The sequence below is a fragment of the Fringilla coelebs genome, assembly GCF_963513975.1.
Source record: "Fringilla coelebs genome assembly, chromosome: Z".
Taxonomy (NCBI): domain Eukaryota; kingdom Metazoa; phylum Chordata; class Aves; order Passeriformes; family Fringillidae; genus Fringilla; species Fringilla coelebs.
In genome coordinates this window covers 33,755,779-33,782,401 of record NC_140031.1, presented here as the reverse complement: position 1 = coordinate 33,782,401, position 26,623 = coordinate 33,755,779, and the positions used below count along the sequence as shown (strand labels likewise).

Below are 26,623 nucleotides of genomic sequence, written 5' to 3'. Positions count from 1 at the left end.
CTGAAAGTAGGAAGGTGGGAATTGGCCCCTTCCCTAGGGCAGCTAGTGACAGAACAAGGGGAAATGGCCTTAAGTTGCACCAGAGGAAGTTCAGGTTAGACATGAGAAGGAATTTCTACCTGAAAGGATTATCAAGCATTGGAATAAGCTGCCCAGAGAGGTGGTGGAGTCACCATCCCTGGAAGTGTTTAAGAAATTACAGAAATGATGCTTAGTGCAATGGTTTTGTTGCCATGGTGGTGTTTGGTCAAAGGTTGGACCCAATGATCTTGGAGGTCTTTTCCAGCCTTAATCGTTCTATGATTCTACATCAAAAGGCAAGAAAAGAAATTTGCTTATATTGAATTATATATGTACTTTGAAGTTTTGTGAGAAAAGCTTGGAAGATCAGTACTGGGTTAAGACTATCAGTAGAAAAATGCTGAAAAGCTGATAAAGCCATAGCTGCTAAGAAGGAGGAAGATTAGTAGGCTTAAGAATTGTATACTTAGTGACCGTAACTGTCCACAGGTCACACCCACTCATTTTTTATTCAAATACAGGTACTCAAGAGTTTGTCTAGAAGCCAACAAACCTGACCAGTTTGAATAAGTTCATAAGGGTTGTCTTTGAAAGAGGGATGAGAAAGTGAGCATGAAAGTGAAGTCATTCTATGAAAGCAAATAAAAGACTGCGAGGCTATTCCACCTAAGGGAACAAGTGCATCAAAGCTATTAAGTTGCATGTACTCTCATGGTTTATACGGATGCTGAGCTTACAAATACCAGCCATTTTGCAGCATGATGCTTTTATTTTTGTATTTTGATTCAGATCTGAATGAACTGTTATCTGCCAAGAACCTAAGAAAATAGGAAATTTTTTTGTCCAGAAAAGGACTGACATAGAAGAGTGGCCTCCAAACCCTGAGAGATTTATTCAGTGCCTGTTGGAACCTCTGTCTGCTCATTAAGGGATGTTAGATCACTTGCATTCTAATCCAAAGTTTAGTGAAGTTAATAACAAGTTTCTGATGTATTTTAAGTCTGAGAATTACAACTGCCAGAAGTGAAATGCTTGTTTAATAACAAAAATTTTAAAGAGCCCTTTTGCTCCTAATTAAGTTTTTCAACACTTCATTAATTATTGGTGCAAAATCATTCTGAATATCATTATTATTTAGTATTATTAGTATAATTTCCATGAGGAGGACCATGTTTTGTGCTTTAAATAGTGTATAATACATTTGAAAAATCATGTTGTTTTGGAAAGTTATAATTTTTTCTTTGGAGTTACATTTTCAAATGTCACTGTTAGTGGTTCCAGAATTTCAAAGTTCTTATGAAGTAATACCACAGACCTTGTTGTTTTTTTTATCAGTTTTTGGGGTTTTTTGGGTTTTGTTTTTTTTTTTTTTTCTTTCTTTTTCTTAGTTTCAGCTGCCATAAGAAATATTACATGTCTGTAAAGGAAGCCATGATATCTGTTTACTGACAGAAGCTCCATAATTTTGCAGCTTTACCAGAAAGAGGCCATGCTATAGGAATTATAAATAGGCCATGCTAAAGGAATTTATCAAAAAGTAAGGTACTGACATTAATTATTTAGAGGCTAGATTAATGGATTTTTGCTACCTGACTAGTTCTGTCCTTACTATTTTGTGTAAATGTAGTTACTGATCAGAGGGATGAGCAAGTTAAAAAAAAAAATCAGGGAAAAGATACCCAAATTTGTCTCTTGTCTTTCATTATTTTTAAAATCAAGGATGTTGGTTTTGATACAAAAGACTATGAATGTACAAAAATAAAGGAAAGAGAAACTAGAGGAAAGGTCACAGATGAAGTATTTAGCAATTCTGGTAAATACATAGAGCAGTCTGGCAATCTTTCTGTCTGACACATCCCAGTGCATTACAGAATAGAGAGGAAATACGGACCGCTGACTTCACTCAGGAAGCTTGTTGTCTGCTGATTCAGACTCACTGTGGTTCACTTAGAGAAAAAGTGGTTCCATATGAGAAGAAGACTTCACAATTCTGAGGAAAGTAAAGAAAAAAGACACCAAGGTTTTGAGTATAAAGGAGTGGGTTTTAACTCCACATGATATGGTTTGGGGCTTTTTGGTTTTTTTAAAGGCAGCCTAGCTAGAACAGAAATGCTGACTAAGCTAAAAGCATATCTGCTTAGTGCAAATAATACCTGATTGTGATAAAGAAAGAAATTTGAAGAAACACAAGCTTTTGGTAGATATTAGGGAAAAGACTAGAGATATTTTTGTAAGTAAAGCTTAAAGTAGGTACTAAGGAGAGATACCTCCCTGGTAGGGAGATGTCTGCAGATGTTCAGAAAGCAGTTACCCTGGAACTCTCACTGCTGGAGTAGGAAGGGCATGGCTATTCAAATGGCTCTTTGCATGCCTTCAGATTCATGCCTGCTCCCTGGGATTTGAGTGAAAAATCACTTTTTGAGGTGTCTAGTTGTTTGCTCTTATGTGATGCTAGCAGCAATTTAATGAAATAATTTTTAGTGGCTATCTGTCATAATTCTTGTTTGAAAGAGCAGTTATAGCCTTGGCACTATTTACTTACTAAGCAGCTAAATTGGGATGAATTTATAAATCTATTGTCCTAATCTCTTGAAGACATACTGTTACCTTTTTTTAGCAGGCATGGAGTAACTTAGAGAATTAATTTCTGCTTTCTCTTTTTATCATCCTTCTGCTTTTAAACTTAAATATAGAAGCCTTAAATCTGGCAGAAGAATGAAAAAATTCAAAGAATTCTGGAAGGAGCAAGAAGTTGGCTTGACAGAAATAAGAAGAGCTCTCAGCCCTTGAGTTAGTTTTTTTTTCTCCTCTCAGTGGTTGTTGGTTACAACAACCTAGGAGAGCTATGAAATGCCCTTGTTTAAAGAGCCCTGAGACCATCCCTCCTCCTGGGGATTTGGCTACCTCTGGGCTGATTTAATATTGTTGAGGACTATCCCTTTTCTCTAGTAAGCTTGGAGAGATCCCTCCAAGAGACATCCCTTGCAGAAAGTCCTTACCTTCCTGTGGGAACTGACCTAGGGTACTGCTCTAGTGATTGGATCCTACATGAGCTACAGGCACTACTACATCACAATCCTGTCTGTGTTTGGCCTTTAGCCTGCTAATCTGGGTCCAGACCCTAGGGCACAGGATGATGTCCCATCCTGACCTTCAACCTTCCTCATTACTATGGTCCTGTCTGGTGATCACTTGTTAACCATATGCCTGGTCCTAACTCTGAATTGTTGCCTCATATTCCTGGCTTTCCCCAGCCCTGTCTCATGACCTTGACCTTGCCTGATGTCCTGGGCTCTGGGCAAACTTCTGGGGTCTCCATCAGCTCCCCTTCCTAATGGAGTAGCCAGCCTGTGCAGCATGGTGACCTCAGACTTTCTTGAACTCACAACCCAGTCAGCCTGTGAGGAGGGATGCACTTACAGTACTTACACTGGCATACATTAGAGTTGACACAGGCAGGCAGAGGGAACAACCATAAACTTGTGGCTTGAACACAAAGAATGAATTAATTTCTCTTACCCTGTGAACTGGGGTATCCCCAAAGCAACACCTGGGCAGAGGTATACAAGTGGACATGCAGGCACTCTTAAACTCAGTCCATGCTAGAGGATCACTGGCCTGCTCTTCACATATGCTTATGCAGAGTTATTCCCAGCTGCAAAGTCATTTGAGCAATTTACAATCCTCCTCTCCAGTCTTCTGCTTTACAATCTATTTGCCCCAGTAATTAGTGTATATATTACACTAATTAGTGTGTAAAAATTTGACATTTATTTTGGTATTTGAAACAGTCATACTGATAGGTATCCTGGGAAAAAACTGTGCTTGTGAACATACCTAACAGTCAGCCCAACAAAAGGTGTCTCTCCAGACCCAGAAAATTAGGAACTAGATTTCAGTCGGGTTGTAAAAACTGTTGCCCAAAGAGAGGAACTTCAACAGTCTGTGACTGGCACAAATGTACATATGTACCAAAGGCACATCTGCCTTCCAGGAATAGCCAGGATTATCTAAGAAAAGATATATTTAAAAAAAAAAAATCCACCAAAATAGTCCATTTTCACTTTCTAGCATTAATATGCTCTACAAAAGAGCCTGATGGTCTTGATCATTCCATTACATGTTCTGGTCTCTCTGAGTGCCACTGAGTCCCTCTGAGTGCCACTGAGGGAACCTCAGCCAGCCCCGAGATGAACAGCGGGGATGGGGGGGGGTGCTCTCCCGTGCCCCCAGGGGTACAGAGGGCAGCCAGGCTGATCACCTGCAGCAGAGGAGACGATGGAACAACGGCAGAAGATGAAGGGATCGACTCTTAGCAGAGGTTAATCCAAGATTTATTTCAGGAGCTCCAAGGAGCCCCTACAACCTCAGGGGGCCTGCAGCTGAGAGCACCGGGAGAGGCGCCAAGGTTACATTTAAAGGGAGGTGGAAACTAAAGTAGACAATGTTTTACTTACCAATAAGTGACCCTAAGGGATGGATACTGGGGGATAGACATTTAGGACAGCATATGGAGAAACACTTGAGGGGTTCACCCATAGTCTCTGGCTAATCACTCGATGTCCTGGACCGAAGGTTCTAGATGGAGGGGATGGGATGCCGAGTGACTGACAGAGAGCCAGGGTGGGGATTTGGGGATGATCTCAGCAAAGGAGAGGGATTACACTGGTAAAGAGAGGGGGTACGATCTGGGGTAAACCACTTGTGAAAAATATGGGGATACAAAACCAAAAGTATTACAAAGTAAAAAAACACATGACAACAATTACATTCTTCGCTTTTGTGCTCTACCCTGCTTTGTTCTTAACATGTTCCCTTGAAAGAATGGAACAAATGACCTTGTTCTGTACACATAATTCAAGCTGTCTTTAGTTTAGTCCTGGAACCTTTTATGATCACAGTTTCACTGTCCTACTACAGAGTTTTTCATAGGCTCAGTACCTATTGTTCATTTGGTTACAGAACAGGGCTTTACAAAGACAGTGTCAGGGTACTGTGCCAAGCCCTCATTCCTGCTGTTTCAAAATTAAATCCTGGGACGCTATTCATATATGAAACTATACTTTGGTAAGAATGTAATTCTTCCAAGTTCTCTTCTGGGATGATTTTACTGCATGATTACAGTATTGTACAGGGGAGATGCAGCTTCTTTTGTTTCACCAATGCTGATGGAACAGATTGTTATCCTCTACTAAGTTACAACGGCTTCATATCTAGAGGTTGATCTTCTTGTGTTAATTATTCATGCATTAACCCATATGAGGCAATGTGAGATGAGGTAACAATGTTATTTAAGCAATCTGAAATAACCAGGTGTAATTTGATGGACATGGGTTGGGGTGTATTACACAATTCTCTCCTTTGGTAGATCTGAGAAGGTGTTGACATCTCTATCTACAGAAGAGGAGACACCTGGGAAATGCTAAAGTAGCAATATTTTCTCTATTTCTTTGTACCATTTTGTCACTGCATTCAACCTGCCAGGGCATCACAGAAATAAAAACTTGGCAGTTTCATTGACTAAAATGCCTTTCAGCTCCTCTTCAGTGAACTTTGTACAGGTTTCAGAATATTGTCATCATATCCTCAAACAAATATGGCTGCTCCTCTTCATAACAAATGAGGCATTATTATCCATTAATTATTTGTGAATCTGACACAAGTGGATACTTTAAGATGGGTAATTGCTGAGCTACCCAAATTCTAAAAGTTCATGAGTGATTGAATCCTGCCCTGGTGGGCATGTTGGAAAGAGGACCAGATTTTCTTAACCTTCAGAATATACTTAACAAAATAGTATAAATGCTGAATTTCTATCACTTTCAGAAATTGAACTAAGTTTATGGAGATACTATTTTTTATCCTAAGTGCTTTTCTTCTCCTTCTCCATTTCAGTTTCTGTTGCAGGTTTGGATCTTTGTGGATTTGCTGATGTCTGTTCTTCTGTTGTTTTAAGAGGAAACAGAAGCTGGCAAAGAACAACCTTCAGCATCTCCCTGTTTTACTAGCTTTCCTTGAACCTCAGATGACAGAACATTGAGAAACATCATCTCACGTCCTCATGCAAGTTGCTTGTTATCTGCCTTGAACCTGTCAAGGCAAGCTTAGCTAGACTTGCCAGAAGTAAATCAAAAAACACTCTCAGGAAGTACTTTGCCAATAAATATAAGGAAGAAGTAACCTCATATAGCAAAACAAAGACAAAGAAATTGGGAAAGAGTTTTCCACATGCTCTTAAAAAAAAAGGAAAGAAGTATTCTTAAATTTGCTTACTGATTGTACAGTCAATGAAGGTATAGTTTTCATACAAATTTACAGTTTAACTATCAGACTTCTTACACTATCCCCCTGATATGAAATCTACAAACATTTTTCCTTCATTAGGATTTATGGTTAGTTAGTTCAGATGAAGAATACTTTCTTACTCAGATTAAGAAAACTTTTTCCCCTGCAGTTGTAAGATAAAACTGTAAGAGTGCTAGATTAGATCCAGAGCATAAAATCAAAGAATCATAGGATAGTTTGGGTTAGAAGGAACTTTAAAGATCATCTAGTTACAAATATATAGGAATACAGATCAAAAGACTGGAGATCACTGAATGCATTTCATATTTATTTGTTAATAACAAGGCGAACTCATAATTTTAATTTTACCATTGGGAAAATTGAAGCACTAAGAGAATAGAATCCAGCTTCTAAGGCAACCTGATTTTGAATATTTGGTTTGGACATGCCTTTCAGAGGTGCTGAACAGCTGGAAACTCCTGTTAGAACTGAGGAAAATTTGCCCTTGTTCAAAGCTATGTCAGCTACCAGCCCAGGCTTGCCAATTTGATAGAAAACACTACTAGATTTTGAAGCATAGTAGGCTATGAATCTGAAACCAGTTACATTAACATTCATGGTTTTTAAGTTCACTTTACTTCTGGTTTTGAGCACTGGGGATAAGTGGCTCTGTTTCTGACTACAAAAATAGCATTCAGAAATAAGCAATTAAACAGAAGTAAGCAGCAACCCTATGAAGAATTTTTTGAGATTATATGGAGAAACAAAGTAAGTAGTTATAAATTCTGTAACTTAGGGTAGGTCAACACTGATGAGCTCTGTTTTCACAGCATTACACTCCAGTCTGACAGGAAGCCATGTGCCCCTGTTAATAAAATGGGATACCTAAACTCTGCTTCTTACTGGAGCTGGTGAATTTGAAGTGAATGGCATGCTAACATAGCAGTAGAAACTTCCAGAACACCAGTTTTGTGTTTAGCAAGCATGGAATCTAGGGGAGACCCTCATTGTTACCAGTGGATTTTGAATCTTGATCTGCTGCTTTTCATTCCCCTGAATCACTGACCAGAAGACATAATCTTGTGTACATGCATTGCACAGTACCATTAAGCAAGCATCTAATAGTCTGATTTAACAGTATAAGATAGTGTTTGATTTAGCAGGTTGGTGAACTCTGTACTGCAAAAAAAGAAGAGTCATTTTTATTGATTGTGGCAAAACAGCCAAGTGGGCCTTAACCAGGGCATGTGAATATTTCCATGCATGAGCTGCATATCAGTAGCACATATTCAGAGCAAGTATCTTGTCAAGACGACAATTTCCAGTGCTACCCAGGGGTGCTAAAATGCTTCTAAGAGAAAGACATTTAGCCTTGTTCATGGAAAAAAACCTACTAAGGTGAGGAGCTTGTGGAAAACTTAGAGTATCAGGAGTATCCTCTACAAACATGGTGGAGTAACAGCAAGGCTTCCTTGGAAGCCTCTTTGGGTTGCAAAAGAAGAATGTCTTCCACACTGCCAAACCTGAGACCTGATTCTGTCTCCAAAAGCTTTTGCCACAGGATCTTTTGCAACTAAGTCAGAATAGAACCCAGGAAGTCAGTAACACCAAAATGATTTCCAGCACCTGTCTGGCCCCTGGCCCTCTGTACTCTTTTTGTATCAAGTCAAAGAAATGTAAGTAGAGAAAGCTTGGATGTTTTGTAGCGCATGCACCTTAGATTCTTATGTAGTATATAACAATAAATATACATCTAGTAAGGAACTAGATCTTTTGGAACTTAATAAAGAAAACTCTCAGATATGGATAAAAAGAAAAGATTAGTTGCTAATAAGTGGCTTGTTGATAAAATATTAAAAAATAATAGGGTTTAGGAGGAGAATAACATGAAGTATCTCAGGTTTTGTGGTGGGAAGGTCTTAGAGTAGAGCCATTACAGTTTTAGTAGCTATCTTTTAATAGTTACATTTTAATTACTTTTTCGTTATATTAATAGTCCCAGAACTGTTACTTGGTTCTTGAACAGGCCTGGACATTTTTTCCTGTGCATTTTGTATCTACCAACAAAACCCGTATCCATAGCTACATCTCCTGACTGTTAATGAAATACAATTAAACAGTTACAGGGTCTTGTTAGCATAAATACAATACTTGGGGTATTGTTTAACTGGTGGTACCTAGATAATGGCCAAACAAGGACATTTTTTTTTCTCACAGTAAGTTATTATGAAGCAATTCATCTTTTAAAATAGACTGCTTTATTGATAACTCCTGTCATGGTCTCATCTATGTAAAGCCTGAAAACTAAAGGGGTACACATGGGCTGATAAGATTTACATGTCACACGAGACATGGAGGCTTGCTGTTATCTTTCTGAAATGCAGCATGACACCATAACAACAGGTTGCTGCCTAGCCTTCTGATGATATCTGGCAGGGTTATAGATGAACTGTAGTCAAATAAAAAAAAAAATCCTGTACAATATGTAAATACTTATAATTGACTCCCTGTCCTTATCAAACCAGCATGTTAGTTCTGTTCCTTCTTCTTCTGTTTTAATTAAACACATAACATCTGTTGTGGGGATGGGTTTATTGTGCCTGTCTGCCTGTAATTGATGATACTGTTGCTCGCTTTTGCCTTTCTTCAAGTATTCAGAGGAGAACTAAGTTTGACCCAGTTAGGCTCTTTTGAATCTTGATGTCAGGTTAACTCTGTTACAGCTGAAGAGGAAGGAAGTAATAATCTTTGGACAGCTAACAAAACATAAGACACACTGAAAGATAAGTATGTTCCAGAAAAAAAATGTTAAAGTACATAACATTACTTTATGATATAAAGAAAACCTGCAGGTTGTGTTATTGAGAAAACAAAAGGTGGAGTGCTTTAGTTCTGGGCAGAGCAGAATAAGGATGCTATTCTTTCTAAGCACAATTAATGTGAACTTACAAAAGGAGGATCAGGCCTCACAAATCTGATATCTTCTTCTGGAGACAGGAAAACTAAGTGAGTCACAGCAGAAAACTATTGACAGGACTAATCAAGACAAGGGGAAAGCTTTTCATACAGGAACATACAAAAGGCTTAATTCCAAACCCAAGGAGTAAGGCAAATAAACAGTTTAGGTGAATAAGAAGTTAGTTGCAAGTTCCAAGACAGAATGGTGCAAGACAGGATTACAAAGACTAGAAATGAATTACTGTGAGACTGGAATGAAAGGGGAACAGTGAGAAAGCTGAGAGAAAATAGTCTTTTACAATTGTGTTATTTCACAATTAACAGTCTCAGGGTGTCCAACACAAGTAAGTTGATTCCCAGCCAGTTCAGTAGTATTACTTACATCTCACATGACATCTCTGAACAAATAAAAGAAAAATGTTCTTTGAATATTAGACATCTTTGAGGTCAAATGAACAGGTGCAATGAATTGAATTGATTATTTATGTTATGGACCCAGAACAATCCATCCTTCACAGCTATAAACACCTTCTTTTCCTTTGTGTCCCTACAGCATTCTTAACTGCTGGGAGTACTTCAGTGCTTGTGCTACTGGCAAGAACTTGAGGCAAAGAAGGCATGTCTGTTTTCTTGTGGCTCTAGCTCCCTACTGAGAGCCTCAAAAACTGGGTCTGGAGGCAGTCCTTCAAAGCCTGCCAGCTTCCTAAGGCTGTGAGTGGACATAATTTGTTGACAGCTCCAAAGGGCCACCCTTCTCTGTTCTCTCTTTGCAGGCCAAAAAGATAGTTTTGGATAGTTTCTCATTACATGACTAGGAGTATGACACCACTTCACTGTTTGAACAGTCATCCTAAAAACTGAGAAGAGGCTATGGCTAGCTATCTCAATGCACAAGCACGACTACTTTTAAATAAAAGTAGCTTCAATCTGTGCAAGGGCTCTCAGTCCCCCATTTTTTGAGTTCCCAAGATTTCCCTCCCTCCACAGCTGTAAGGTCAGGTGAAGATCCTTGTATCAGATCTGGTTACTATACTAACACTCTAGCTGTCAGTCAGCCCTACAGCCACCTACTACACCACACCCGTTCCTAAAGGAATATTAGCAGACTACTCAGGTCCCTTCAGACTTAGCACTGCTCTCCCCTTTGGCCTTTCTCCACCTTGTTGGGGAACAGCTGATAACATGGTCTCAAGACAAGTGGAAATACCTGTCCCCTGCTGGAACTGTTGGTCAGGGCCTCGATGGCATGCATGGACAGGGCTTACTGTCCCTGCCCAGCCTTTCCTAGAGCATCCTAAATCCTGCCGTTTCAGCTTCCCGGGGCTGCCAGCCCCTGCCCCAGTGATGCCACAGCAGGGATGCTCTCTGGCTTCCCTGAGCACTGCTAGACCCTGGTGTTGATGTTGCAGCAGCTCCTCCATTGGGTTGTACTAAGATGGTTAGAAAAGCTAAAGGACCCATGTTATCTATTGCTGCTATCTCTGTCAGAGCTGTGTTACACAGATAGGTGGCTGAAGCCTGAGGTGTTCTGTATCATGAAGGACATTAAAATGATTTAAAAGAGATGCACCAAAGGATACATAGGTTTATTGTCTGATCAATTAACTCATATCTTTTTTTTCTACAGTTAAGGATCTGTAGGTGGACTTAATTTTCTAAAATGTTAATTAAATGGACTTGGATGGATGAATGTGCTTGATGTATTACTGTGAGCTACTTCCTGAAAGAATGAAACTTTTTAGATGCATTACATGACTTTAAACATCTGCCCTTGCCTTATGGAAGGGAAGGGTAGGGTATACTATTATTGCCTTCCTCTTTGTGTGCTGCTGTGTCATGCTTTCGTGTTATCTGTTACTACTGCTTTTCTTGATACTCTTCTGCCTTCCTCTTCATCAGTTTTGGCATGGGCCACACAACTGCTTTCTCTGTTTTATGATATTTGAGGAATTTGGACAATCCAAGATGCAATATCATACTCTCCCCCTCCCTCTCCCTGCCCTCTCCCTGTCTGCCTGCCCCTGTAACAAAGGAAATGTTCTCAAGAGGCATGTTTGTAGATTTTCAAAATTCCATATAAGCCCCTCCAAGTTTATAAAATACAGAAGGGCACCTAGTTGCGAAGAAAACATGACCACAATCTGCATTCTTAGCTTGCCAAGGACTGTCAAGGGTTTGGTATTATCACTAGTTCCTGCATTCTGGCAGTGTGTCACTAGGCTGCAAGAGTCTTGGGTGTTTCTGTACTACAAATAATGGTGCTACTTATTAGTAAATAAATCCCTGCAACGGTTTAGAATTCCCAGTAGAGACACTCATGACAAAGGGTGTTAATTTTGTGGTAGCCATGGGCACGCTGAGTGGTTTACACTCGAGAAGCCACAGGACCAGGAAAAGAAACAAAGAGAGCTCTCAAATGACAACCATGTAATGAAAAGAGCAGAGTGCGTGTAAGTGTTTGGTATGCATGCTAGCAGAGGTGTAATAAATCTGTTCAAATAAGTGAAAAATTCTGGTTTGTTCCACTTATTCTGCTCTGCTGTCAGGGGAGGTTTAGGTTGAATATTAGAAAAAGGTTCTTCACCCCTAGGGTAGTTGGACGCGGGAATAGGGAAATTCCCCGCTCCCCGGGACAGAGGTCACAGCACCAGCGTGCCAGCGTTTAAGGAACGTTTGAACAGTGCTCTCAGGCACACGGTGTGCAGAGTCTGTAACCGGACTCGATGATCCCTGTGAGGCCCTTCCAACTCGGCACAGTCTGTGCTTCAGTGACCCGGCCTCCTGCAGGGCCAAGGGCACACGGCCGTCCCCGGCAAGGCGCTCCGGCCAGGGCAGTGCCCTCCCGCTGACCGCCGCCGCGGTCACTGCGCCTCTGGCCCCGCCCCGCGCCGGCGCTGACGCGCGCCGGCGGTGACGCCCCATAAATAGCGGGGCCAGGCCGGCGCTTCCCACTCAGCGGCGGCGGCGCCCGTGCCCGCGACCCTGCCTGTGCGCCCGTCGGCGGCGGCTCCAGCTCCTCCTCGCGGGTGAGTACGGCCGGCCCGATGCTCCGGCGCGGCTCTCGGCGGCCGCGACAGCGCCGGGCCCCCGCCCGCCCCGCGGGGCTGACTCCGCAATATGGTGGAGCGGAGCGGGCGAGGGCGCGGCCCCGTGTGCGGCGCTGACCGCCGGGCCGTCCCCGCTGCCCCGCCCCGCGGGCCCCGCCGCCCGGCGTGCTTCGGTGCGCTGGCCGAGGCTCTCCCGGGACCAGAAAGTCCCGAGAGCCTCGTCGCCCCCGGGAGCGGCGCTGGAATGGCCCATCCCGGAAGCGGCCCGTGGGGGCGCTTGGGAAAGCGGTGTGCTGTGCTGCTTCGGGTACCGCGGCCAGCCGGGGCAGGCGCCGCGGCTGCCGTGCGTGGCTCATCGCGCTGCTTTCTTGCACTTCTTTCCGTAGGGAGGGCGGAGACTAGGAATAAAGTTTGTGATGTAGCCTGTGTGCTTTCCTCTCCAGAAACTCTTGCTGTCTCTGAAATATGCTTGGCCTTGAATTCCAGGCGTCTCACTCACCTGCTGCAGAGGATGGATCCGACTTTTTTTAGGGCTGAACCTATTCGGGGGGTCTCTGAAAGCGTGCAAGATTCTGTTTATCTTCCTTGTCTTTAGGAGCAGGAATAACTTCACAGGCTAACTGGACTGGTTTATTGACTAAAATTCAAATGCATGCGCTGTGTGGATTGATTTTATGAATCAATCTACGAATATTGAATAATCCTTAAAGTAACGGCCCTTCTTCCTTCGGAGGCCAGATTCTGTGCCGTTAGCATCTTCTCCTGTTCTGTAGCATGCTTTGCAGTTCATGGTGAAATACAGTAGTACTTCTAGTGATATGACTTGTAATGCTGTGTGAAAAACATAGCACGTTCCTGCAGGTATTTAAATTCTTGTTAAATCAAATGAGAGCTTCTTTGTTACCACCGTAGCCATTGCCTGTTACTTGTTTTCCTTGCGTGTTCCACTGTACAGTGGTTAATCTCATTACTGGCATTACTTTATGGCACATGTATGTTAATATATGCAAATATGCCTACAAGATGTTAACAGGATGCCTTTGTCCTTGTTGCCCATTATGTAATGGGGAAAAGTTTTATTTTACCTCAGATAGAATATTAACATGTTTCTTTTTTGCTGTCGTGCATATGAGACAGAAAACTGCTGTTGGCTTTTTGACAAACCTAGCAAACCAAACATGGCAAGCCTTGTAAACCACAGGCTTTTTGAGGATGGACTCCTAGTTTACCTTTTTGTTGCCTTCATTCATGCAGATTCTTCTGGAACTAAAGCATGATGTGAAATCATTAATGGAAAAGGTGCTTTTTTGCAGATTTAGTTCAGCCTGCATGTGTACATAGGATGACAGTGTGCTTCAGTAGGTTGTGCTTGTGTAGTATGGCAATACCCTACCCCTTCTATAGGGTTCTTATGGGAGCAGCTGTTGGTATTTTCTCCATGGGAATACATGTTGGAATGCATGTTGAGTACTGTAGATTTGTTGAATGACCAATGTTTGCAGTTTGTTTCAGTGGGGAATGTGTAATAATTTAGTTTAAATTAGCATAAAGGAGATTTATTTTCTGAGGTAGGGAAATCTGGTGCTCACAGGAATGCTAACTTCTTATCAAGTGGAACAGAGTGAGCCTTAGGTGGGCTCCTTAGAAGATCTAATCTGATTAATGCTATTGGTGGAGGGTTCTTTGTCTGACTTGGACATTCTAAACTAGATTTTCAGTGTCTTGCAGGCTGGCTTTTGTTTGTCATGGCTCAACAGATAAGTCTGTCTTAATTCTTCTAGAAAAAAATGACTCAACCAACCTGGTTATTCATCAGTGAACTGCTGTACCTTAAAGCCTGTCTCATGCATTTGCTGTACTTGCATTACCTGAACCAAGTTTTGGATTTGTAAATTGTTACAATAGAATCTAATTCCTGGATGCATGAATGTGAACTTTCTGATCCCAGTAATGGGGTGAATCACAAGAAGGTTGTTGGTTTCGAATTTTGGCACTTAGATGAAGCAGATATGATGCTGTAACTCATATATGCTTCTTTCACAGCCTGTCAAAGGTTCAAGACCTGAAAAAAATGGCATTGGCAGCGATTGATCCACAGCAGGTATGTCTGAGTCAGTTCCATAATTTCCTTGCCTAGATCAGAAAATAGGAGTCAAGTAACACCTTTCTCTTTTAAAACAGAACATTGTATCGAGGGTTGCCAACCTTCCTTTGGTGAGCTCCACCTATGATATGGTGTCCACAGCTTACATCACCACAAAGGATAACTATCCGTATCTGAAGTCAGTATGTGAGATAGCAGAAAAAGGAGTGAAGACAATTACATCAGTAGCCATGACAAGTGCTATGCCTATCATTCAGAAACTGGAACCACAAAGTAAGGCAAAGATGAAGCTGTTGATAACTTTAGTTCAACTGATTTTTTTCTAATATACAGATGCACTTATAGTTTAACATGGTCATGCTGTTGTTGAATGCTGTTTCATGTAGCTGACTGAACCTGTTGCCTGACTTGTTGCGTAACTGATTACACATTGATAAGACTTTAAAAAAAGATAATAATCTGGAGTGAAAGCAGATTCCAGCTTTCATAATACTAAATTGATGGATGACTTTTATAGGTGAGATGATTATGCAGTTTCTTGCTCAACACTTGCCTCACCTTTCACCTGGTTTCAGATGCTACTCTTGTGCTTTCTTACACTGAGAACTGGTTAAATTTGGAAGCTGTGTCACAAGGCTGTTGTAACCAGAAGCCTGGTTTCATAGAATGGCAGAGGGACAGGTGTTCCAGGTTCTGCCAGTTGCTTGTAAATTATCAAATGAATTTTCTTTGCCTGCAAGTGAGGATTTTTTTTTCTGGCACTGTAAATCCGCCTTTTTCTATGGCTTTACTGACTCAGATCTCACTGAGAAGAGGAAACTACTTCAAGGGTGTTGCATGACTTCTTTTTCAAGAGGAATTTTCAGTTTTATTTTTACTAGGTGAAAAATAATTAAAACCAACTCTTGTAATTTCTTTTGTAGTTGTAGTTGCCAACAACTATGCCTGTATAGGGCTAGACAAAATTGAAGAGAGACTGCCTATACTGAATCAACCCACTGACAAGGTAAGTTCTTTCCATTTATGTACGCTAAGCAGAGGAACCATAAACCTTTCTTTTCTATTATCACTAAAACCCAAGGGAGACACATTTCAAAAAACTGTGCCTGAAGCACACCTTGGAAGCAATGAGAAAGTCAAGGATTTATCTGTAGAACTGTATTGTTGCCTTTGGGAGACCATTAAACTTTTTTTTTATTTTTATTATTTGAAATTGCCCACCACTTGACAACATTTCTCTATGGGTACAGTTCACTGGTGGGTGTCTTTTAAAACTTGAGTCTTTGTCTCTTTCTTGTGTGAAGTGCCTGGATTACATTCAGTGAAGTCTTTTGAAAACTTCAAAAGCTGCGTGACAGTCATGTTCTTTTTTTCTCTTGTACATATTTTTTTACTGCAAATTTTCTCCTAGATAACCAATACTTGTACAAGCTTTAGAATATATTTATTATTTCATGGATTATGTAGCTCTCACTATTAATACTTGTAGTAAATCCATGTATGTCCTACGACAGGTTGTTGCCAATGCCAAGGATGTAGTTGTTGGAGCCAGAGAAGCTGTAACAACCACTGTGACTGGTGCCAAGGAAACTGTTGCTCACACAATCACTGGAGTTGTGGGCAAGACTAAAGAAGCAGTGCAAGACAGCGTAGAAATTACCAAGTCAGTTGTCAATGGCAGCATTAACACTGTTTTGGGAAGTCGTGTGGTGCAAATGGTGAGCAGTGGTGTGGACAGTGCTCTCACAAAATCAGAGACTCTTGTAGACCAGTATCTTCCACTTACAGAAGCAGAACTAGGTAAGACCGCTTTAAGGGTTTGATTTTGTTGGAATGCTTATATTGGAGAGAAGCAAGCAATCATCCATTTATTGCTTTTTCATAGTCTGGGAGGAGGCACATGCCTCCCAAACTGTCTTTTGCCTTGCTGATTGTAATAGCAGCATCTTCACAAGGAAGCAGAATGAAAGAAAGGATTTCTCTATAAAGTGGTCTATCAGCCTCATCATGGTACTAAAGGACTACTCAGCAAGCCCTGTATTCAGCTGATACTAAGCAGATAAAATTGTCTCAGATCTCTTAATTTTCCCTCCAGTAATCAATTTGCTTCCTTTCTGCATACCTAGAGAAAGAAGCTGCAAATGTTGAAGGCTTTGAAGTTGGAGTCCAAAAGCCAAGCTACTATGTTAGACTAGGATCCCTGTCTTCAAAGCTCCGCACACGTGCCTACCAACAAGCCTTAAACAAAGTTAGAGATGCTAAACAGAAAAGCCAGGAGACAATCTCTCAGCTCAACTACACTGTTAGTCTGGTAAGTCTAAACTTTCATTTGATAAAAACCATACGTTGGCCTTGGTTTAGAGTGAAGGAGACAGCCGAAAGTGTCAGAGGAAAACTGGGATTGCTCTCTGACTAAATCCATGAATACATTATTACATTAAATACAAACAATTTGCCATTAAGCAATTTTTATCACCAGTCAGGAGAGCCCTAAATCAAACTAAGCTGTGAACTAATGAGCAATTGCTTTTAGCTACAAGCACTGCAGAAACAGAAGTGACATGTTTAAATTTTTGCCTGTTTTGTAGTGCTTGTTTTGACACATACTTCATTCAGTGAAGAAAGTGTCATGAAATTTAGAAACACATCAGTCCTTTAAATCCTTTCTGTTTGTAAAATTTCAAATTCTTTTGGGACTTGCTCTCTTGCTGCTTCTATCTCTGAGTATTTCTGGTACTTCAATAGTTATTCCAGCAAATACCTTTATGTACATGACAAACTGCACATGGCCTTCTATACGCTTTCAGCTCCTCCTGTGGGATGCCAGCGGGGGATGGGGAAATAGTCAAGGCAGAGGGGAACACTACACAACATCTTAAAATTGCTTTCAGTTTTCAATTCTTTGGTGAGGCTAAACACACTCTTATACTCCCTGAAGTTGTTTATACTGAATTTCTGAAGTATTTTAAAAGGAGGGTACAAAGCAGTCAAGGTAGAGAATCCCTAAGAGAACTGTTTGGCTCTACTTCCTTATTTGGCTGTATTTCAGATCGAGTATGCCAGAAAGAACGTGAATAGTGCCAATAAGAAACTTCTTGGTGCTCAGGAAAAATTTTATCAATCCTGGGTAGAATGGAAGAAAAATACAGGCCAAAATGATGGTGATGATCTGCGTAGTGCTGAGGTAAATAGATGTAAATGTACACCAGAAATAAATGTATTTTATCCCATCAAGGTAGCGGCAAACTAACAGTCCCTAAAGTGTGCAACAGAGAGGCTGCATGCTGAAGCTAAGGACAACTGACTTCTGAGAACTAGGGGACCTCAACTCTTTAAATGAGTCTACTTGCTGCAAACACTTGGGTTCATTCTCCTCTCATGAGAATGCTCATCCTGTTTAGCATGTGAACTCGTGTTGGGATATGTGTATGTAGATTAGCTAGAAACCATTTATGTGATATGTCCAGACCAGAAATAATGATTTGTCAGCAGTCTTAGGCACAGACTCACTGAGTCCTACACATAGCTTTCAGGAATAGTTCATTGATTAGAATGTACTTATCTGCTGTGACTTGTTATTCAGTTGAAACAAGAATCTGCTTGACTGTTGCTGGGTAAATGCTATCAGTTTCTTTTCATGAAGTACTTGAGTGTTGAAGAAATATCAAGTGCTTTAAGTCTTTCATGCTTCAGACTTAAAACCTGGTTTATTATCTGCTATAGCTTTATTTAACCTACATTTACTTTGCTCATATATCTTGAACATAAAGCTGCTACAGTCATAAAAAGACACTAATGTGCTGTTGTGCTTGTTCTTTCTAGCACATTGAGTCAAGAACTCTAGCTATTGCACGGAGCCTCACTCAGCAGCTTCAGACCACTTGCCTCACACTGGTCTCAAGCCTACAGGGGCTGCCACAGAATGTACAGGATCAGGTTTACAGTGTTGGGTCAATGGCAAGTGATGTCTACCAGAGCTTTCGGTCAGCATCCTCTTTCCAAGAATTATCAGACAGCTTTATTACAGCTAGCAAAGGACAGCTGAAGAAAATGAAGGAGTCTCTGGATGATGTGATGGATTATCTTGTTAACAACACACCTCTCAACTGGCTGGTAGGTCCCTTTTACCCACAACTGCCTGGCATTCAGCATGCTGAAAGCAAAGATGAAGGGGAGGAAAGTTCCAGCCAGAAAGACAAACAGCCTGAACACACTACTGAACAAGCTGCATAGCACACATGTACTCTGCTGACTGACCAAATGAGTGGCCTTACTAAGTGCAACTGTCAAAAAAAAAAATTTTCACCATTTTTTGGTGAACAATTCCTAAATACAGGAATAGGGGAATCTAGAGGCCAGGACACTTACACGTGGGCTGTATTGTCCTGTTTAGTTAAGCCACTCTTAAAAATTCAAATGAGATTCAAGTGCCTAAGTATTGGCAGATGACAGTTGTCAAGATGCCCTATTAGTCTGTCAAGCACCTCATCGTGCTTCAGTGGTATTAATACCATTAGTCTAAATGAAACCCACCATAGCTGAAAGACTTTCATTTGTTGCTTAATCTCTACCAGAATGAAATAAGAGCCTTACATATTGTGAAATGCATTTAACAGCTCTACAGTCTAGCTGTGTACACTTAAATCCTGTGTTCACTGCAGATCACACATTTGATAAATACGCATCTGACTATTTCAGATTCTATTGCTATATCATTCCTGACAAAAGTTCTGTGAGTGGAGAATGCCAAAGCTGAAAGTGGGGTTTCTGAATGAGTCAGACGGAATAAAATGCTGTGACAGTGTTAACATTAACTGTAAAAATTTAATTGTTGTATTACACAGTAACTTGACCACAGAATCATAGAATATCTCAAGCTGGAATGGACTGGTGAGCATCATCAAGTTTGACTCCTGCTCCTTGCAGGACTACCTAAAAACTAAACCATATGATTAAGAGCATCATCTAGATGCTCCATGAACACTGTTCCAGTGATTGACCAAATAATTATCAACACATTTTTAAATATGCAGTATAAATGAAAGATTCATGCTGTTTGTACCCAGGTGCCTGCTGTTGTGTGTGTGTGTTTTTGTAGCTATTGTTTTGTAACCCATTTTTGTATGTTAGTAATAAATGCTTTAGTAGCCAAAGCCTGTCTCCTTTGTTTTAAAACAATCTAACTTGCTCTTCTGTGACTCTCAGAGTCCAGCAGAAAGCAAGTTTGACATGCAAATGATGTAGATGTGCCTTGAAAATGTTTGCTTATGTATTGATGGATAGATAAGATACTGCTGCAGCATTTCCTTCCTTTTGAATTTCTGTGTATCAGTCCATTGAGTCTTAGCTTTACTGCTGCTTTTGCTGATCCTGGCTGTTGTCACCTTAAAGATGACCTAAGCTGTGAGCTGCTGGATGTTCTAATATTGAAAAGAGATGGATATGGACAAAAGAACCCTCTCATCCCTTCACAGTAGGTGTTGTATGTGCTTGACTTGGCCATCTACCTGCTTTGTCTTCTGACTCTGTATAAACAGTGTTTATTTCTCAGCTGCATCACTAGTTTTAACTTTATTTTCCTCTTGAACTTGAGTGACAAATGTATGTTAATGCTCAATTACTTCAGTGGAATTGTTCTCAGTAAGTCCTGTGAACTCCTCCACTGGAAAAGAAGTAGTTATTAAGAAATAAGCTTTCTTGGGTTAGGGCTGTCCAGGTAAGTTGTATCTTTTTTCCTGATGCATGCCCTATACAGCTTTGGGTTGCAATCATCTAGTGTAGCAATGCCAGCCACCATTTTCAAAGAAGTCACCAAATAGTGAGCCAAAAACGCAGTTCAAAGAAAACTTACCACATAGTCACACATTGCTACATGGAACAAATACCTCCACCTGGTTTGATGTAGGCACTAAAACAGATTCCATGTTGTCCAGCTGTTTAATGTGAGCGGGTTAGCTGTTAGATTGGGGTTGGCCTAGAAATGTGAGGAATACTGTTTTAAGCACAGTATTAAATGAAGCTGTAGCAAAACAGGATTGCAGGTAAAGATTCTGTAGCTTACAGCTTTTATATATAAGGGCGGTGTTTAACAGGAAATAAACATGAGATAGTGAGACTCCTTTCCAGCTAGGGCCTGAGTTAAGACTTCTGGAGACACAGCGCTTTCAGGAATTAATTTAAGTTTACTTTACTATTACATAGATTCAGCAAGAATATCTTTTTTTATCTCCATTTGCAATAATATTGTAGAGTGCATCCACTACTGTAGATCGCTCAGAAACTGAATGGAATTAATTAGAGGTGGGAGCAGTGGGCTGTTCAAAGAAGGGAATTCCCATTCTTCTATGCCCATTTTAGAGTCTAGTTGCTTTGGGACTTCATCCTGATGTGATCAATCAAATAAAATATTCAAACTTTTCAATGTCTTTTAAGGACTGAGAAACAAACAGCTTCATCTAGCATTAGTGCAGGAGCAGTACATTGTGTCTGTTCTGTCTTGTGTTACTGGTTTGTATTCTTGCATAGCTGCCCAGCTTTATTAAATATCAGCAAGGAAATGAAGTGGAAAGCAAGGAAAACTTACCAGCCTAGACTTCCAAAGCACTTCTTCATTACCAGGCCCTGTTCGGTGGCTTCTCTTCATGGCAGCTGACCTACAACTGGTGGCTGCAAACAGAGCAAGACCTGGTTAAATGCTTACCTAATGGTTGGGCTCCTGTGTCATGTTGTTGTGATAGGTGCTTGTTTTGTTGGATGCTGCCCACCCCCCAAATATTTTTAAGTTTGTATCCATGCACACACAACTCCCCACCCCCCATCAGAATTAGGAACTCTTCCCTACTGGAGGAGACGACTGAGTAGTAGCCAATTGGCATGTTACTGATTTTTAAAATGTAATAAAGTTCTATGATTAAGATGATTAGATTCTGCCCATAAGGAGAGCATTGAATGTTTAAACTGATTTGCAACTGTACTTCCATGGGTATCTTATTGCAGGTAATTTAGCACAGCAAATTCCACACTCCAGTCTAACTGCAGCTCTACAGACAGAACTCGGGATATTTCTCTAGTGCAGCTAGAGAAAGGGACTATTAACATGTCCACTGGAGGCAAGAATGATACCTTCCAAAGTCTAGTCTTTTTGCCACTGTTTTTGACTGAAGCTGAGGTGTTTCCTCACAAATAAAGAAGGGAAAGCAGAGATGCTGCCATCTTACCTGTTTCTCTTTAACTGTATGTATTAAACAGCTCAGCTGCACTGCACAGAAGCTTGCTTCCTCTTAGTCCAAAATCATGTTTGAGGATATAGCTTGAGCTAGAAAATGATGAGGTTTCTCTGGAACCTTTTAAAAAAGGTAAGACCAGATGTGTTGAAAATTAGAGGAAGTAGTTTCAACTATTTTCAACAAGGAAGGTAAACTAGATTAAATGGAAGAATGTCAGAGGCTTCTAGTCACACAAAACTTGGGATGGTAAGGGTTAGAATACTAACCTGATAATAAGATCATTATCACTTGTAAGGTTATTTAGGGTTTATTTAGAATTCAGAAAATGACTTCTTTTTTAGAGATCGCTCAAAAATTGTTCAGGCTGGTTGACATTTCCTCTTCCCAGATGCATTTAACAGAGAACTATTATTCTGATAATAGTTCTGATTTTATTATTCAGAGAACTATTATTGCTGATAATTGATTTTTAGAAAAGTTTTCAATATAAGCATTTGTAAATAGCTCCATATGGTATGCAAGTTTTGCAAACATATTTATAACATTGATCTAAGCCAAATTACAAGATTTGTATAAGGCCTGGAGTTGCAGTTAGTTTGCCTCAATCTAAAGAAAGGTGTAAAGGTTTGGAAATGTCTCTTATTCCTCAAGATTAATCTTTTCTAGAATTCAACTTAGGGTAATATTTTATAGCTAGTAAAATAGGTGAAAGGATTTGGGAACAAGTGATGAATTATTTCTCAATATTTAAAAAAGGAAGTAACTACCACCGAAAGGTTTTTTTAAACTCTCAAAAAGATGAAAAGGAACCAAACTTATTTTTAAGCATGCTTAGTTTGTAATTTGCATGATCAGACAGTCTTACATGCAGCAGCTTGTTGGAGGTATTATGCACACTGTTTTGTTAAATGGATTTATATTTGTTTATTGCCAATTCATGGCAATTTTATTTCTTTTGGAAAACAGTCTCTTGATGACTAAAAATAAGTGCTTGTTATGAAGGCTCACAATATGAGAGCACTGTGTCAAAATGCTAGTGGCTCAGTTCTAAAAACTTAGCAAAAAAAACCAAACCAGAGTGAAGTTACAAGTATTGACATCCACATTTGTATATGAAGACGGCAAAACACCATAGTATTCTTTTGCAGTGTTCTATATACGGATTTTGCAAGTATTATATCTTTGTAAATGATTTACTGAATCATACAGAGAAATTGCATGAAGCAGAGTTTTATCTGGTCTTACTCTTTTATTCAGTAATTGATAGGAAGTTGAAAGAAAGCAGTCAGTCAAATGGAAGCAAAGATCTTTTACATTAGCAATCCCATAACACCAAGGGCTTTGCATTGTTTTAGTTAGACTGGTGCAGATGTATTCTAATATAATATAGCATGGTCAAAACTGAGGTGAGTCATACTGACATCCAGTTGGTTTTACTCACGCTGACATACACTCCAGTTCTCTCATGGCTATCAAAATCTTACCATTACATTAAAGGAATCAGGTTCTTCTACTGCATACATTAAGGAGATGAAGAAAGCAGAAACCTAAATATGGGCAATTATTCTGTTGTCACTAAGACCAAAATGGATGTAAGCAATAAAAATCTCTTGAATGTATGATAGAGAAAATTTTTACTGGTCAGACACACTTAGTAAACATGGCTGTGTCCTGGTCAGTGTAAATACATAAAACTATCCATTTGGGCACATTCTTAAAAACTGCATATGGACTACTTAGCCTTTTTAGGATATGTGTATTTGTACTGCAGTATGAAATACAAGATCATGTGCTGATAATGGGGAAGGTGAGAATTTTAGGAAAACTGCCATCAGTAGAAAGATGCAAGATAATTCTTGCTGATAGAAATATGTGTTTCCTGCATTCCTAGTGCCTTTTGATCTTTTGGGAAACAAAAATTACTCCTCTTATTTTGATCAAGCTTAAGTTCCCAAAGTGGTACATGCATTTCATGGTATTCACAGTAGTGCCTGGTTAGTCACATGCTGCTTAAGTTCTTCTAAATATCAGTTTAATTAGTATTTCAAAGATCCCTGGTGTCCAATGACAACCTACTCTGTAAGACCAGTAAATTACTGTGCAGTGCTTCTGTGTCGTGTATAACCTGGTAGCTGAAGCAGTATTTGGTATATAGTCTGCTTTTATGACCTGTCGTCATAGCAGGAAAAGCATAGATTTTTCTTGCTTACTCTCTTTCATTAAAGTAAGTCTTAAGGTGTTTTGCAGTTAGAGAATGCATTAAAATGCCTCTTCAGTCAGTGCTGAGCTTAAGTTACAGAAATGCCTAGAAGCTACTGTTTCTTTGAACATGCAGAACCAACGTCTTGTCAAAATGCAGCAGTAGATACTTGCTGATACTGTGTCTGGCTCCAAGTACGTCATATCACCAACATTAAAACTAACCATTAACCATCTTACAGATGTATTTTTCACTTGGGGCAAAAAAATTTACGAGTAAATTGCTACATTTTATCCCATTTTTCAGAAGTGCCTAAGTAATCCAAGTCCTACTAAGGGGACTTAAGGGTTGGGACTTAAGCTCCTAAGTGTCTTAGCCAACATTTTTAGAAGTCTGTTAACATCCATGTATCCACTGATGTCTTTCTGACAATTCCTGAAACCCTATGCGGCTTAGCAGTACAAAATACTGTACATTACAGTTAAAACGGAGGCCAAAGTGAGATTGCAGTTCGAGGTATGCGTTTCATCAGAAAAGGTCTGATGCAGTAGGCAGGCACAACAACACAGCAATCCCTATCAATCTTCTCAGGGCAGATTACTTTGTGTAGTCCATTGCTTTGGTGAAAAGAAGAAAGGCCAGTTTTAGTCTGAAAACCTCCTTTCTTAATTTTCCAGCCACTAGTTTCATTAAATTCAGTCCACTACATTCAGCTCTTTTCTATTTCTACTATAAAATCTGACCTTCTAAGTAACTGATTTCCATCTTGTGTAGTATTTGATTTGTCTTAATGAGTCCTGTTTCCTTTGCATCTGAGCATATTTCACTCTGTAATCAGGATATTCGGTCTGATTTCTAGAGGTGCTGAGTACCTTTGTGTCCTGTCTTCAGTGAAGGAGTACTGCACAAAGTTGTTTAGTCCTACTTTTGAATTGATTGAAATTTCATTCCTACACAGGTTCCAGATTTCGCTATTACAGACCTGTCTTCAGAGTCAGATGATGTCCCAGACATTTTGGATTTGGATGAAGAGGATCAACAGGATTTTTCGCGCACAAATGGTCCTTACACTACAGGGCAAAGAGCTGAATAGAGAAGTGTAAAAATGTCTTTTTGATACAATGTACCTTTGCCATGTTTAATTTAGATTCCTCCTTTTTAAAGATGAACCTGCCTAGTTTAGGGATTATGGGGATACTTTTTAAAAAAATCAGTACTGTTTCACTTAGCTGCATCAAAAAATCTGGGTTTTTCGATGTAAGGAATGCGCGCTACATTAATTGGTTAGCACGGGTGTCAGGCTCCAAATCTACAAGCCAGGTATAGCCTAATCAGTATATCCAACTAATCTGATTTTTATTGATGATTTGTTCTCCTGCTGGTAGCAGCCATGAGAACACCCCAGTGCTTTGCATACAGGGCTGCCAACAAAAGGAGTTGATGAGGATTTGCCCACTTTCAGTCTACGTGAAAAGCAGTGCTGCATCTACCTCTTTGCTGCTGGAAGGGGTAAGAGACTTTGTCTATCTCAGATTTTCTCAGGTTCTTTTGTTAGGCTCTGCACCTACAGAGCTTAGACGCTTAGAGCTTTCCTTTGGCAAGAGTGCTTTATGCACAAAAGGACTTCCTTTCTTTCCACATGCCTTCTGTGTGCAAATATTATGGCCGTCATGATGCTATGAGTTGTGGCGCCTGAGACTAAAGGGAGTAAATGCTTCAATGTTAAAGTGTTTGGGGTATAAGAATAGCATTTAAATAAGAAAGGGGAAGAGATTGTAAAAAGAAAGGAAAAACAGAGAGTAAAGAGATAAAGACTTTGGACAAAAGAAAATTCGGAAAAAAAGAGGGAATTGAATGTAAGGAGAATTCTGGTGACAGTGATTTTAAAAAAATGTTTTAATAAAATCTCAATCAGTTACTTGCTAAGGGCTGGTGAGTCTGCATTTGCTTGCACACAGTAACTTCTCGAGGAGCTGGGGAGGGGGAGAATGGGACTGGAGGCGGGCTTGTTAACATTTCTTTCCGAGGACCAGGCCCAGCTGCTGTGGCAGCGAGCTGTCCGTGTGCCGGTGTGACTGCAGCGCAGCGCCGGAGCTGCGGCCAAGCGCGCTCTGCTAGGCCGCGGGACCCGCCGCGCCTCAGCCTGGGACACCGGGCCTTGCGAGGGCCTGGAAGTCTGGTCATTGAAATGCCTTGGAATAAAAGTTTGAACCGCACAGCACGCTTGTCGGTGCGAGTTTTTCTTCTTAGGGTTAGGGCTTTTTTGTTGCTGTTTTTTGTGTTTGTTTTTTTCTTCTTTTTTTTTTTTTGTTTTGTTGGTTTATTTGTTTTGTTTTGGTTTTGGGAGTTTTTGTTTGGGTTCTTGGTTTGGTTTTTTTTTTTTAGTTTTGGGGTTTTTATTTGTTTGTTGTTTTTTGTTTGTTTTGGTTTGGTGGGTTTTTTTTTCCCCAAGCGTAAATTCTGCAATCCGATTATAAACAACGACGGGCCTTTCGGAGGGCTACCGGCACCGGAGTACACCTCCCGTGAGGCAGCGCGTCCTGCTCGCCTCGTTTTCGGACGCCAGTGGCGGACGGGAGGTCTCGCGAGGTATGGGCGGGCCCACGCGCGGGAGTTTTTGGCGGGCTCGGGAAGATGGCGGTGGGGCGGCGGTCTTTAACCCGCTCGGCGGCGGCGTCTTCTAGCCGCTCGGCGGCGGCGGCGTCTTCTTCTACCCGCTCGGCGGCGTCTTCTTCTACCCGCTCGGCGGCGGCGGCGGCGTCTTCTACCCGCTCGGCGGCGG

The 26,623-nt window shown here is 40.6% G+C and overlaps 1 protein-coding gene across 2 annotated transcripts; it reads left to right on the top strand.

The window, feature by feature from the left end:
- Positions 1-12,171: 12,171 nt before the first annotated feature.
- PLIN2 (perilipin 2) lies at positions 12,172-26,436 on the top strand. 2 transcript variants are annotated; one of them, XM_084224625.1, is made up of 10 exons: positions 12,172-12,290; positions 14,355-14,412; positions 14,493-14,688; positions 15,339-15,421; positions 15,930-16,215; positions 16,542-16,726; positions 17,465-17,599; positions 18,238-18,528; positions 24,800-24,940; positions 25,261-26,436. In XM_084224625.1, exons 2-9 carry the CDS (start codon positions 14,383-14,385, stop codon positions 24,932-24,934), a joined length of 1,341 nt encoding a protein of 446 aa, XP_084080751.1. In that variant the 5' UTR covers positions 12,172-12,290; positions 14,355-14,382; the 3' UTR covers positions 24,935-24,940; positions 25,261-26,436. The 2 variants fall into 2 exon arrangements, with proteins under 2 accessions (XP_084080751.1, XP_084080750.1); XM_084224624.1 differs by having other exon boundaries at positions 24,800-26,436.
- The last annotated feature ends 187 nt before the right edge of the window (positions 26,437-26,623 follow it).

What these genes read in the sequence shown, in the direction of transcription:
- PLIN2 (XM_084224625.1), top strand. Translation starts at nt 14,383, where the DNA reads ATGGCATTGGCAGCGATTGATCCACAGCAG. An exon ending in CAGCGATTGATCCACAGCAG is followed by an intron (nt 14,413 to 14,492) that starts GTATGTCTGAGT and finishes CTTTTAAAACAG; the next exon opens with AACATTGTATCGAGGGTTGC. An exon ending in ATGATCTGCGTAGTGCTGAG is followed by an intron (nt 17,600 to 18,237) that starts GTAAATAGATGT and finishes TGTTCTTTCTAG; the next exon opens with CACATTGAGTCAAGAACTCT.